The 14,345-nt window shown below is 39.2% G+C and overlaps 1 protein-coding gene across 3 annotated transcripts in view; it reads left to right on the top strand.

The window, feature by feature from the left end:
* ythdc2 (YTH domain containing 2) overlaps positions 1 to 14,345 on the top strand; it is a 34,207-nt gene that overhangs the window by 3,408 nt on the left and 16,454 nt on the right. For all 3 annotated transcript variants that reach the window (XM_068574488.1, XM_068574490.1, XM_068574489.1), the window contains exons 5-22: positions 826 to 1,022; positions 2,719 to 2,921; positions 3,387 to 3,553; positions 4,260 to 4,362; positions 4,684 to 4,840; positions 5,811 to 5,918; positions 6,037 to 6,173; positions 8,416 to 8,551; positions 9,004 to 9,130; positions 9,316 to 9,381; positions 9,830 to 10,008; positions 11,353 to 11,449; positions 11,847 to 11,934; positions 12,102 to 12,182; positions 12,572 to 12,654; positions 12,791 to 12,896; positions 13,691 to 13,810; positions 13,959 to 14,231. In XM_068574488.1, the coding sequence (XP_068430589.1) occupies positions 826 to 1,022; positions 2,719 to 2,921; positions 3,387 to 3,553; positions 4,260 to 4,362; positions 4,684 to 4,840; positions 5,811 to 5,918; positions 6,037 to 6,173; positions 8,416 to 8,551; positions 9,004 to 9,130; positions 9,316 to 9,381; positions 9,830 to 10,008; positions 11,353 to 11,449; positions 11,847 to 11,934; positions 12,102 to 12,182; positions 12,572 to 12,654; positions 12,791 to 12,896; positions 13,691 to 13,810; positions 13,959 to 14,231 (2,428 nt within the window). The remainder of the gene's footprint in view (positions 1 to 825; positions 1,023 to 2,718; positions 2,922 to 3,386; positions 3,554 to 4,259; positions 4,363 to 4,683; positions 4,841 to 5,810; positions 5,919 to 6,036; positions 6,174 to 8,415; positions 8,552 to 9,003; positions 9,131 to 9,315; positions 9,382 to 9,829; positions 10,009 to 11,352; positions 11,450 to 11,846; positions 11,935 to 12,101; positions 12,183 to 12,571; positions 12,655 to 12,790; positions 12,897 to 13,690; positions 13,811 to 13,958; positions 14,232 to 14,345) is intronic.

The raw sequence follows: 14,345 nt of genomic DNA on the forward strand, positions 1-14,345 counted from the left end.
GCCTCAACTGGACACAACCAATTGTCCCTTTCTTCCATCTCAGAACTAAATGAGGGACACTGGTAGGCCCCCAGCTCTATTTCCTCCCTGATAGGTAGGAAATATTTGGCCACAATGCCCCTCCAGAATTGTTCGCCTTCCACCAAAAGCACAAAGGACTAATAGAAAGATCATGGAGTTCACTCACGCTTCATAACTGTCATAACAGCCAGAAGAAAAGCCGACTTTATATTCCTTGTAGTCACCTCTGCCATCGGCTCAAAGGGTGGCCTGCTCAGTTTGCGGTGCCCATTTTGCAGCTTTACCTTTGGGGGATAGATGAGGTGGCCACATACATCTTTAAAAATGAAGCAGCCCCATTAGCTTATACAACACCTTGGCTATGTATGGCCCTCCGGGCCATAACCTTTGGCTGTCGCTGACTGGCCTACGTCACATCAATAGCAAATTAGGAATAAAACGTAAATAAGGATGTTTAAAATCTTCCGTATAGTAAAGAGGGAAAGTTATAATAGTCAACCACAGCCTTAGAGGGAAAGAATGTGCACTCTGACCATTAAGTCTCAGGCAGGCGAACACCCACAACACAGAATGTGGTTACCTTCCTTGGACCAGCAAAATATAGAACTGAAATACAGATTTAATGGATCCAATAACCTGCAGTAAATCCTAGGCTGACAGCGAGAAAATGGTAAGGAAAGGGAAAGGAGTGAGTTTAGATAGTGATTTCTGACAGAATGCCTTCACTCTAATATTTTTGGACCAGTTACAGCAACATTTTAAAAAAGTATGTTAATGGAAGAAATTGCTCTCCCTCACTCTCAGGAAAGGACCAAATCGTTTCCTCACCATCAAGAAGAAGAATGGTTCAGACAAACCCCGGCCTAATATGCCCCTGACAGTCTCCCACAATTCCTTATATTTTATCCGCAGCCTACTTCAGAGGTTTCCCATCAGCAATAAGGAACGCATAGACATGCAGCCCATCAACAAAAGTGCCATGTCTGTTGCTGCAGAACCTGGTGAGTGTCACGTCTGTCCAAACATATTTCGAGTAAATAGTATTTTTTATTTAAACTAAAGTCATTTTTTTGTTTCAACAGAAGAAATTTGCATGACCTGTACCAAATGGTTCGCACACACACAGTGACATAAACATAATGTGATAAAATATACATAATAACTAATCTAAATCATGATACTGCGCAACTATGTAAGGTTACATGGTTTTTATTTGTCATTGTACAACACTATTGCACAGTAAAATTCTGCTACATACAAAGTAAAATAACCTGACTATTTATATACAAAGGGTGAAAGATGGAATAAAAAGTATCATAGCCAGAGGAAAGAAGCAGTCTTGAAGTCTGATACTCCTGTATCTCTTTCCAGATAGCAGCAGGTGAACAAGTTGTGTCTGGGTGTGTTTAGTCTTTTAATATCTTTTAGCTCTTCTCAGACTCTCACCTCTTCCCATCGCCTTCTGTTTGTAATGTATTCATTTAGCCTTAAGTTTCCTTCAGAAATACAGCTGTTTATCAGCTTTCTTTGCCCGGAAGGAGATGTGAGGACCATATCAGGTTGTTTGTGATGCTGATTCGCAGGAACTTAAAGCTTTTAACTTGCTCCACCTCATCTCCACTGATGTAGACTCCTTATTTCTAAACTACTTGGCAGAAGGTTGTTCGCTGAGCTCCACTCTGAAAATTGTTGATTTCCTCTCTATATGAAGTCTCAATGTTTTTTGATACCCTGCCCGATGATGGTATTGTCATCATTCATCATTGCAAACTTCACAACAGAGTTCTCTTCATATTTTGGGTAGCAGTTGTGGTGTACAGCATCGGGGCTGATGCTGTCCACTCTAGCTGTTCAACACTAGAATTGAGGAGGTGTGGCTACCATTCCTGACTGCCTGGGATCTGTTTGTGAGGAAGTCTAATAAAGCTTTACTCATATTCACTCTTATCTGGGTTTTCCTCACATCCTCTGTAGACAGGTCAGACTTGACAAGTGACTCTTTATTGAGGAGATCAAAGTGAGTATAAAAGTTGTTTATCTCATCTGGCAGTGTGTCCTCACTAATGAGGTGCTCCTGCCTTTTTATAGCCTGTGACATTTTGGATCTCCTGCCACATATATTTAGTGTTGTTGGTGTTGAGTTCTCTCATTGGTCTCTCTCGACGCCTCCTCTTTGCCTTCTTGATAACAGTTTTCAGTCTTCACCATCACCAACACTAGCCCTGACCACGTGCAAGTCTGTATCATTTAAAACAGTGCTAGAGCAGCTGTCGCTTTATCTGTCTCTTTAATTAGCTGGATGTTAATAGGTAGAAGGAAAATATGATCCGATTGTTCAAAGTGTGGGCGGGGGAGGGGCTTTGTAGCTGTTGTGTGAACATGGTCCGGTGTAATGTTTCCTCTGGCTGAGATGTGGACATGCTGGTGGAATTCAGGTACAACAAATCTGAGGTTTGTTTGATTAAAACTCAAACAAACATGTCTGCTGATGACCTTATACAATTCCTGTAATGCATTTTATCAATTTGCATCAGCAGGACTGTAAATAGTAGCAACTACTGCTGAATTCTCTGGGCATATAATGTGGCCAGCATCTTGGCAATAAAATGTGAAAGCTTTTTAAGATGCACAAATCACCTCAGTGTCAAGTCAACAGATTGGTTGTATAGTTGTAACATTCTTCAGTTTTTCTCTTAGACAGCAGTTGTGAGAGGAACAGGGCAAGCGGGCGAATAAACAATGGCATACCCATGGTGCCTCGAAGAAGGAGTCCATCAGAACTGGACAGTTTTCGAAGCTCCCTGCCTGTACATGAACGCCAGGATGAGATCATCCAGCTCATCGGAGAAAACAGGGTTGTGTTGGTGGTTGGTGAGACTGGCTCTGGAAAAACTACACAGGTGGGTCTGCCTGAAAACTGGTCCCGACTAAAATATTTCCGCTACCACATTAAGATGGAATGTTGTCCCATAAGATAAATCCTAGTCTTTTTAGTGGTCCTCTGAATCTTCAACAAGCACCATCATGAGGTGCCGAGTTATCTGCAAAACTAACAGTATTCCCATCAGCCTCAGCTGTACTCTGTATTTAGTGCTAATTAGCAAATGTGAACATGCTAACACTCTTAGTCTTGTTTCTGCCTATTTTACACATGTTTTTTTTCCATTATGGTCCCTGATAGACAGTTTACAGATACAGACGGGAAACTCTGAGATAATTTGGAACAGTCTCACCGATTCCAACATTTCCCTTTTAGAAATATTGTGACACTAAAACCGGGGCTTAATATACTGATATTGGATAACTATTGTGTGGTGTGTATGGTTTGAGCCTTCGGTAATCCAGTGTCGCTTTGCATTGTCCAGATCCCACAGTTCCTGCTGGATGAGTGCAGCAGGAATGGAGATCCCTGCAGGATCTTCTGCACTCAGCCCAGACGCCTGGCTGCCATCTCTGTGGCTGAGAGAGTAGCAGCGGAGAGAGGAGAGAGTGTGGGCCAGACTGTGGGTTATCACATCAGACTAGAGAGCAGGTACAGTATATCTAGCCTTTTACTTAAAGCTGCATGTGTTAATCATTTACCCCTGCACTAGAACAACTAGTTAATTCAAGGCCGAAGCTACAGAGCTTATTACAAAAACAGCTGTACTGTACAATACCATTGAGGAAGAATGCACACTAATCATGATTTTTACACACATGCGCGCGCGCACACATACACGAATACAGAGAAATGTGTACACATTGAATTTAAGGTACTGAATCTTTACATGGTAAGTGAAAGTATTTTGATTAAATTGATTTTCAGAATTTCTTTTGTTGTTCAATTGAAGTTCAAATTGAATGTACTACAATTGTAAAGTTTTTTTCCCTGAATTTAAATTACTCTCTCTGAGTAAGTCAAGCAGTGCTTACTCACCAGTCAGAATATGTGACATTGTGCACTTTCAAATTAAAATTTTAACCAGTTGTATTCTTAACGGATCAAAAATTGATATGCTGTCTGCTGTGGGTAAGCGAGTTATGTTGTAACAGATGCTGCATCTTTCAATACATCCATGTAAGATTAATTAGATTAAATCTGTTTGCTTCCCAACAATTGCAACAATTTAAACATTCATCTGAATTATAAAATTAAATTTGGAGTAGTCTTAATGCAGCACATATTTATTATTTTAATGTATGTATCATCCATTTGGAGACAGGTACTAATCTAACTGTTGACTTTGAAACTGCAGGGTCTCGCCTAAGACACTACTGACCTTTTGCACAAGTGGAGTGCTGCTCAGAACATTGATGTCTGGGGACGCCAGCCTGACAACTGTCACACATGTCATTGTGGTGAGCATCAAGACTAGAAATTAACAGCACATACAGTCTCAGAAAATAATTGAACTCTAGTAATTAACAACACATACAGTCTCAGAAAATAATTTAACTCTGTAATCTTGCATGTATTTGAAGCTGGAATTGTTCCTTGCAGAGTACATAACAGCAGGCTGAAAATTTGTGTTTTGCCTCCCTCTTCGATTGAAATGTGTGTAACCACACACTGCAGTGATATCACTGGTCCTGTAGTCCATCAGTACGTCACTGCTGCAATGTGAAAGCTAAACAATGGAGGGCTTTTGCTTGTTAAAGTGACTTGCTGTGTTTTAACAGGATGAGGTGCATGAGCGGGATGGTCTGACTGACTTCCTGCTTACCAAGATGCGGGATGTGCTGCAAAAGATTCCCACACTGAAACTGATCCTGTCCAGTGCAGCTCTGGATATAGATCTGTTCCTTAAGTACTTTGGCTCCTGCCCCGTTATCCACCGTACGTCCTGCTAATTCTGTGTTTACTAATTGAATGCTTTTACAAGAGATTACTTATTATTATTTTTATACATTTCCAAACGTGTTCAAACGTAACAAGGCAAGTAGATAATTCCATCATAGGTAATCAAGTCTTTTACATTATAAGTCATCATATTTATCACCTATTTGCCACATGTGTATAGTTTACGTATTGCGTACATTTCTGTGGTCTTGGATGAAAACTACTTGTAGTCAATAGTGTTCCTGTGAGTGGGTTATGTGTTAATAATTGGTTGTAGTTTTTAACCATGTTTGAGTAATGTAACATCTTAAATGTTGGAAGTATTTATATTTTTTCAAATTCAACTGAATACAAGAAAAATATCAATGCATCTGCCCCAAAATAATTAAATTTAAAAGGGATTCATCAAAACAAAAGTAATTATTGGTCTAAATCATCTCAGTTAGCTTGACCACAAAATCTACAGGTGGCTTTGGTTCATATCATGTAGCAGATAATATCGCAAAGCATTCGAACTATCCTTGTGGAATATTGTTCTATAAGTAATTTGAATATATGGATTTATGCCAACTAGCAGCACTAAAACCTGTGGACTCGCAGGGAACAAAAGCCAAATCTTTTAAAGTAGCATAGCATTTCAAATGTTTCATTAAAATAGCTTGAGCACATATCAGTAAGACTCATGCAAACTGAATAGGCTAACTTATCCTGAAATGGCATGTGAGAAAACTGAGTAAAAAGTAAATTGCCAATATCACATGCACCACTTTAACAATGAATCAGCACTAATAGATACTGGAGCAAGTATTACAGTCAGAACATATTTAATTAAATAAACAGTTAATTCTAATACAACGATGGGTTAATATTGTAAACTGAAGTAATGCAAATTCAATGTTATCTGTATGTATAATTTGGTGTTAATTATTTCATTGTTAATACATTAAGAGTTTTATTTTATGTTTAGTCATAGGAAGACAGTTCGAAGTAAAGGAATTCTTTCTGGAAGATATTCTGACACTGACCGACTTTAACAATAAGGACATGAGGAAATACAAGGAAGAGACTCAGAGAAGTATGAAGCTTTTATTTATTAGTCCTCAGAATTGGACTGAATTGAAAAATATTGCATTATATCCTTTCATCTTGCTTTGTCTTAATCTCTTCTGTGTATCACATTCCCTGGTTCACAGAGGAGAAGAAGCAGAAATGTTTGATGGAGTGGTGTAAGACAGTAGAGGACGAGAAACAGAGGACCCTTGTGTCTGCCCCGGGCTTCCTCCAGGACAGCAGCTCCCTGGACCGAGGGGACAGCACCTTGAACACGCTGGTAAACTGGTTTACTAGTGGAGCCTGCACTACAGCCCAGGCCTCTAATTAAACACTGTCTAAAATCACCCCGAGTACAATTCAAAGCTAGGGTTGTTTAAAATGCTAATAATACTTTCATTTCATATAGTGCTTTACAAAAGACAGAACAAAACAAAATAGAAAGACACAGGAGACAATGATGATGGGTATTTCAGATTTATTGCAGTTGAATTTAAGAAAGTTCTATTTCATACATAATTTTATATCAGGGAGACAGATGGTGAGAGTGAAGTGGGTGACTAAGGTTTATGTTGAGGAACCAGTACACAAGATTTAAAAAAAAAAAAAAAAATCTAACTGAAAACTTGTGTTTTTCAATTAAAGTAGCTAACAGCACTAATTCCAAACCTAGAAAGCCTCCAAATAGTCAACACTGACTACCCAGACAGACAGGTAGGTGAAGAGGTAGGTAGATGGACAAATAGGTAAGTAGGAATGTCGGTGGAGAGGTAGGTAGATGGACATTAGAACGTTAGACAGGTAGGTGGAGAGGGATGTAGATGGACATGTAGGACGCAGTGGAGAAGAGATGGTTCTGAGGCTTGGAAAATTGGGAGAGAGAAGGTTGGAATTGTGTGTTTTGAACTAGCACAGTGTAGTTTCTCTGCTGTAAAGTGAGCAAAAAAGCAGACTGCAGGGTTTCAATGAGGATATTGGGTTTGAAGTTGTGTGGCAACAAGGCTTTCAAGAGTGTTTGACAGGAAGGAAAAGTTAGAGATTTGACTTTCGTGGTTGAGGCGGGATCGATCCAGACCAGGTTTTTTGATTATTGGGCTGACACAAGCAGTTTTCAAGGGGACATTTCCATGGGACAGTGAGAAATTGAAGATGTGTTTCTCTGTTTAGTTGTGGACGTGAGGTTGGGAATGGGAAGGTTAACTGGATGAAGTGATGATAAGACAGAGGAAATAGAGACTGGTGGATGTTGAGTCCCGGTAAATTGAAAGAGCAGACCAGGTTAAGGATATGGCCTTTGACATGGCTAGGGGAAGTTAAGTGAGGTTGAAATACAAGGTGGTTAACTCGGATGCATACTTACAGGTAGATGGGTCAATGTGAACGTTAAAATCACTAAGGAGCAGTGAACGTGAAGAGAGTGAGATCAAAAAGATGAGTTTGGGTCAATGCTAAGTGAAGATTACAGTCATTGAGCAACAAGCTTAAAATGCTATGAAATGCTTTATCTGCTGATTGAATAAGACTGTGTGACCGTTTCCGGAAAGAGAGGGATGTAGCCATGGGCTATAAATAGAAACAATTAGCTGTGATTCTGGAGTTAGGCATTTAACAGCTAAACATTCAAAAGATGGTAAATCTTAAAAAAGTGACCTAAAAAGTAAATTTATTGGTCACACTAAAGATAATTTATAAGAAGTGAGAGGAGGGATTTTTGATGACTGTTTGATGAGGCAAATTTGAAATGCTTCTGTTGTTGGTGGGGATTGTGACCAATACTATGAGCACCAGTGTTTTGATGACATAGTTTGGATCTGCCAGTGCTTCCCTCAGTCCAGAGAGACAGGATGGTGATCCTAGAGTAAACAAACTTGCATTGTCGCTTAAATAAAACTTGAATTAATTTTGTATCGTCAAACAAATTAAATGTATTTATACATATTATTATAACCATCCTCAGCATCAGCAGCAGTGGGCTGCTGTGAAGCGCCAAGGGAGCAAGTTCGAGTCTGTGTCTTGTTCAAGAACACGTGGTAATATGGACAGTCGGAGTCTGGGTAGCTAATAAGGCCACGACAACCTCAGAGAGACGTTGTCCGGGGAAATACTGTTAGAAAATTTCACTCGACCCCCTCGGAGTAAAATCATTAAAACAGGAACATTTATTCGTTGCAAGGAAGGAGCAGAATCAGAAGTACAACGTGATAGATAAATTCCATATCCAAGACTGCTCAAAGGTCTCTCAAAGAACCACCTCTTAAATACACATCATGACCCACTAACAGAAACCCTCATAATGTCTAGCATAAGCTTTTAAAAACAACTATAAATCAGGTCAGGATAAAAGTAAAACTCAAAATAAAAAAGATGGAGAAGCAAAAAAAAAGAAAAAGTATTACGATCCACATTAACTTTAACGTCTATCTAGTAAGTGTTTTTTTATCCAGTTCTGTTGATGTTTGGGTGTGTGTTGGGAAACTTGACTGCTTGGCACCTGGTTGATTCACTACTTTCTTTTGTCACAGACTGAGAATGACACAGAACAGCTGGAGCCATGGCTGCTGAAAGAGATGGACTCATGCATTTCCAACATTTTCCTCAATGAAGACCAAGATGCGTTCATCCAACTCTTCAACCTTATCCTCTATGAAAGTGTGAACGGTACAACTCTCAGAGCTGATCTCTGCTCTTGCTCACATTTCTCAAATCACCCATTCATTATGCAAGTTTTGTAAACGTGATATTTAAACACTATTAGAATGGCAATCATTTTCCACATGGTACTATAGAGATACAATTACCTGTGGATAATGTATCTACAAAATCTGTAATTTATTGCATCCCTTATTTCATGTACATTAGTCACGTATGTCATTTACTGAACTGTCTGTTTTTGCCATCCATTATCAGTTGTTCAGCTGAATTTTAAGGATATATATTTTTATATATATATATTTTTTTATATATATATATATTTTTATTTTTATATATATATATTTATTTATTTATTTCCGGTTTACATTAATTCTAGGTTTACATTAATTTTCCATAACGGTGTAGTGGAAAGTAAATGGCTGTATAAAGAAGAGTTCAAGTTTGTTTTCTTTACCTAGTGGACTACAGGCACAGTGACACAGGGGCCTCACCTCTGATGGTGGCAGCAGCTCGAGGGTTCCTTACACAGGTGCAGCAGCTGCTCAGCATGGGGGCAGACATCAACATGAAGGCATCCAATGGCTGGTACGACGTCCACCATGTTATGCTACACAGTGATGTTAAATTTCGTCCCATTACAATTTACTATGAGTCTCATTGTCAATGGAAATGAATGAGGCAGAAGGACATGTGCTCCAACTACCTTATAGTTTTGTTTGAAAATTCTTCCCAAGTAGTTGCATTGAGTGTCAGTGTTAATTTCCTTTCAGGACAGCCGTAGACTTTGCCAAACACTTCCAGCAAACAGAGGCTGTGGATCTACTAAAATCTTCAATGTGAGTGCAACATTGACCACATGTGCAACACTTAACGGACTCTTTGAAAAGGGGAAAAGGAGTGATTAGTTTATTTTTTAGCTAAAGCAAGGCCGTGTTCATACGGTTTATTTGGTGTTTCAAAAAGAGTTTCTGGAATGCTCAGTGTAAACATGCATAATTCTTAATATATTTAACACATGTATATCAGATTTTTCCCTATTTGCATTTGCGGCCATATGAAAATGATTGCTCCATCAAGAAGATTACAATTTTTTAATTAATTTTCTTTTAACTCTTTTAGTTATTAATGATGGAATGGGCAACGATCAGTCCATCTACCCTCAATAATTATTGCACAGTGCCTAAAGAAGCTACACATAAAGTAAAGGCTTGTCTGAATTGATATCAAGTTTAAGAAGGTTTTGTAAACTGCTAAACTTCCTGTCTCCTGATGCGTACTGTGCAGTCCTCTGGGAGAGGTGAGCAGCCTGGATGAGTCCACTCTAATGCAGTGTGAGAGTGCAGAGATGAGCACTGAAGAACAGGAGCTGCTCAAACTGTACCACCACAGCTTTGATGATGAGCAGGTGGACTTGGACCTCATCATGGATCTGCTGCACAACATTTGCTCCACCACCAGTGACGGTGAGCCTCAGCACTGGATTTCATTAACATACAGTGCATCCGGAAATTATTCACAGTGCTTCACTTTTTCCACATTTTGTTAAGTTACAGCCTCATTCCAAAATGCATTAAATAAAATAAATTTCTCAATATTCTACACACAACACCCCATAATGACAAAGTAAAAAAAGTTTTGGGGAGATTTTTGCATGTTTTCACAAGTATTTACAGCCTTTGCTATGACAAACAAAGATTGAACTCCTTGGCCTGAATGTCAAGCGCCATGTCTGGAGGAAACCAGGCACTGCTCATCACCTGGCCAATACCATTCCTATAGTGAAGCATGGTGGTGGCAGCTTCATGCAGTGGGGATGTTTTTCATCAGGAGGAACTGGGAGACTAGTCAGGTTAAGGGAAAGATTAATGCAACAATGGACAGAGACATTCTCAATATAAACCTGCTCCAGAGCGCTTTGGACCTCAGACTGGGACGACGGTTCAACTTCCAACAGGACAACGACCCGAAGCACACAGCCAAGACAACAAAGGAGTGGGTCCGGGACAACTCTGTCGATCTCCTTGAATGGCCCAGACAGCGCCCGGACTTAAACCCGATTTGAATGTCTCTGTAAAGATCTGAAAATCGCTTTGCACCGACGCTCCCAATCAAACTTGATGGAACTTGAGAGGTTCTGCATAAAGAATGGGAGAAACTGCCCAGAAATAGGTGTGCCAAGCTTGTAGCATCATACTGAAGAAGCAGTGCTTAAACAAAGTATTGAGCAAAGGCTGTGAATACTTATGTACATGTTATATTTTCGTGTTTTCTTTTTGTTGTCACTAGGGGGTGTGTAGAATTTTGAGGAAAAGAATGAATTTAATCCATTTTGGAATAAGGTTGTAACATAACGAATACTTTCCAGATGCGCTGTCGCTGTTCATTGTATGATCCTCACTAACAAGTTAAATGGTAATGGTAAATGGACCTGTACTTACCTTGTACGTGTAGCGCTTTTGTAGTCTTCCGACCACTCGAAGCGCTTTAACACTACATGACATCATTCACCCATTCACACACTGATGGGAGGAGCAACCATGCAAGGTGCCACATCAGGATTATTAACCAGTCATACTCCGTAAGCGCAGCTACAGGAGCAATTTAGGGTTAGGTGTCTCGCTCAAGGACACATCGACATGGGCTAGCAGCGCCGGGGATCAAACCACCGATCCTCTGATTGAAAGACGATCCTGCTCACCACTGAGCCATTGCCTGGCGAATGTGACTATCAATCAAAGACAGATTCAGGAAACACGGATGATATTTCAGGATTATTTCAATGCAAGCTTTTATCTGCTGGTCTTCAGGTGCTGTCCTGATTTTTCTTCCTGGATATGATGTGATTGTGTCACTCAGGGACCGCATCCTGTATGACGATAAGAGATTCTCCACTCATTCTGACAGGTGAAACATATAATGTCCATAAGAGAGAATGGAAGACATTTGAACATCATGCAACAACTATAGCATTGTTTCTTTTTACATGGATGGATGGATGGAGAATTACTTTATTGATCCCCTCAGGGAAATTCAGGGTCCAAAATAGCTCAAGACATCACACAACAAAATATATACATACACATTTTAAGTCATAATAAATTACAGATGTTCCTAATGGTATTGTGATATACAAAATTCTTACAATATGTTACGTATAGTTGTAGACTTGGTCCTGGATTCATATTAAATGTGAGCCTTATTGTCTGTGTTAGTGCCATGTGGTCAGTTGCCTGTGTTGTCCATCATACACACAGCAGCATATTATTTAGTATGTCTTTGACGGAGGTGTGTCGTTCCTCAGGTACCAGGTTTTCACTTTACATTCAGACATGCAGACTCTGGATCAAAAGAGAGCCATGAAGAACTCGCCACCTGGTATCAGGAAAATAGTGAGTCACAGGTGTCATTCAAGAACAAAACTCATCGACTTTAACTATGACTAGGAGCTGGTAACCAGTAGGGTTTGCCCTTTTGAATGGAACTTTATAGGCAATTTGTATGAAACTCACTCCCTATCAGAGAATAACATTACACAATGTTTTTTTTTCTCTTTCAGATTCTTTCTACTAACATTGCTGAGACCAGTATCACTATCAACGATGTGATCTTCGTCATTGATTCAGGAAAGGTCAAAGAGGTACGCTCACAGGAATTGGAATTTCAAAGCAAGAGTGATATGGTGCCTTTTATTACGGGCAGATCAAATCAAGCATCCTGATTGGTTGAGAGCGAGTCATGGGGTGTAGTTTCTTCAGCCATAAAGTACAGTACAACCTGTTTATATTTACCAGAGCGTTCTATATCACTGCACACTCAAAACAACAAATAGATTTAAATTGCGCGGCCTTTAGTTGTCATTTCAAGCTTGATAGTTACCAAACATGTGTAGGCACATCGGGCCAAACAACACCCTTGAACAGTACATTATTGACGATAGTTACTGCCGCTCATACCTTATTGCTTAATAACACATACAAGTTCATACTTGTGGTTAGTAATGAACTCCTACATTTTTTTCTTGTGTAGAAGTCCTTTGATACCCTCAGTCATGTATCCATGTTAAAGACGGTTTGGATCTCGAAAGCCAGCGCTTTGCAAAGGAAGGGAAGGTAACATCAACAATGTTCATACTCTTGAACTTTGAATGACCTCAAAATATGTTTTGACCTTATATTGACTTAGTATAAAAACCTCTGCTCTAAATCTCAGCGTTAAAGAGTTATTGACTATGTGACCTGTCCACAGAGCCGGCCGCTGCAGACCAGGAATTTGCTTCCGCCTCTTCAGTCGACTCAGATTCAACAATATGCTAGAATTCCAGGTTCCACAGCTGCTGCGGATGCCACTGCAGGTAGCAACGTACACGCACACACCCTTTATAACCTGCTACTTGTAAACCTTCAAGACATTCTTCACAGTAAGCGATTTAAGATTTATTCCAAACATTCATAGTTTAAAATTAGTGTTCATCATTTACTGCTGTTATTATTATTATTATTATTATTATTATTATTATTATTATTATTGTATTACATCCACTACTTCAATTCTTCTTCTTCTTCAATACAGCTGTATGGGCATGAACAAAAATATGTTCCTGCAGTCATATGCAAGTTGGATTGATACAGTCATATATATATATATATATATATATATATATATATATATATATATATATATATATATATATATATATATATATATATATATATATATATATAATGCTACGAAAGCGGAAGAGCGGACCAAAATTATTTGCCTTCAAACTAAAAGCCACCCCCCCCAAAAAAAAATAAATATATTTTTTTAAATGCAGTTAACAGATGATGAAATAATTCACGCCGTTAATCGATTGAAAAGTTAACGCGATATTAACGCGTTAACTTGCCCAGCCCTAATATATATATATATATATATATATATATATATATATATATATATATATATATATATATATATATATATATATATATATATATATATTAATTATACAGTTACTTCCTTTTGTGACTCTATTAGTGATCCCTCAAGCTGATTTAAATATAATTAAGTAGATCTTGATGAGCACCAAGGCAGTGCTACTTAGAGACAGTAGCCTTAGTAATATGCTATAATAGTGATAATATATCATGTTGTGTGTGTAAGGAACTATGTCTGCAGACCAAGCTGCTGGCCCCCTCCTCCTGTCCAGTAGCTGAGTTCTTGTCCAAAGCTCCACAACCTCCAGCTGTACATGCCATCAAGAACGCCGTGCAGATGCTAAAGGTAAGAAATACTACTATTTACCTCAATTATTATGGATTTCTGACACAAGCAATTACACAAACACAGACAAGCCTACACATACACATGCAGTATTACAGCAACATACAGTCATGGAATTCATATTGATTCATATCATCTTTCTCTGCAGACAATCGATGCCATGGATCAGTATGAAGACCTGACTGATCTGGGCTACCACCTGGCTGATCTCCCAGTGGAGCCCCACTTGGGCAAGATGGTGCTGTGCGCTGTGGTGCTCAAGTGTCTGGACCCCATTTTAACCATTGCCTGTACACTGGCCTATCGTGACCCCTTCATCCTTCCTGCCCAGGCATCTCAGAAAAGAGCTGCACTACACAACCGCAAATGTTTCACTTCCACCTCCTTCAGCGACCACATGGCCCTGCTGAGAGCCTTCCAGGTAGGTGGGGGATGAACATGCAAAGTCCTTGATTTGAGAAAGGATCCTTTCTGAATTATTATCTTTTTTCTCCTGTGAAATATATTCTAGGGTTACCTCCTCAGGTCCCTACAA

This window comes from Clinocottus analis, unplaced genomic scaffold (assembly GCF_023055335.1).
Source record: "Clinocottus analis isolate CAN_PGR_092001 unplaced genomic scaffold, fCliAna1.0.p SCAF_13, whole genome shotgun sequence".
In the NCBI taxonomy this organism is placed as follows: domain Eukaryota; kingdom Metazoa; phylum Chordata; class Actinopteri; order Perciformes; family Cottidae; genus Clinocottus; species Clinocottus analis.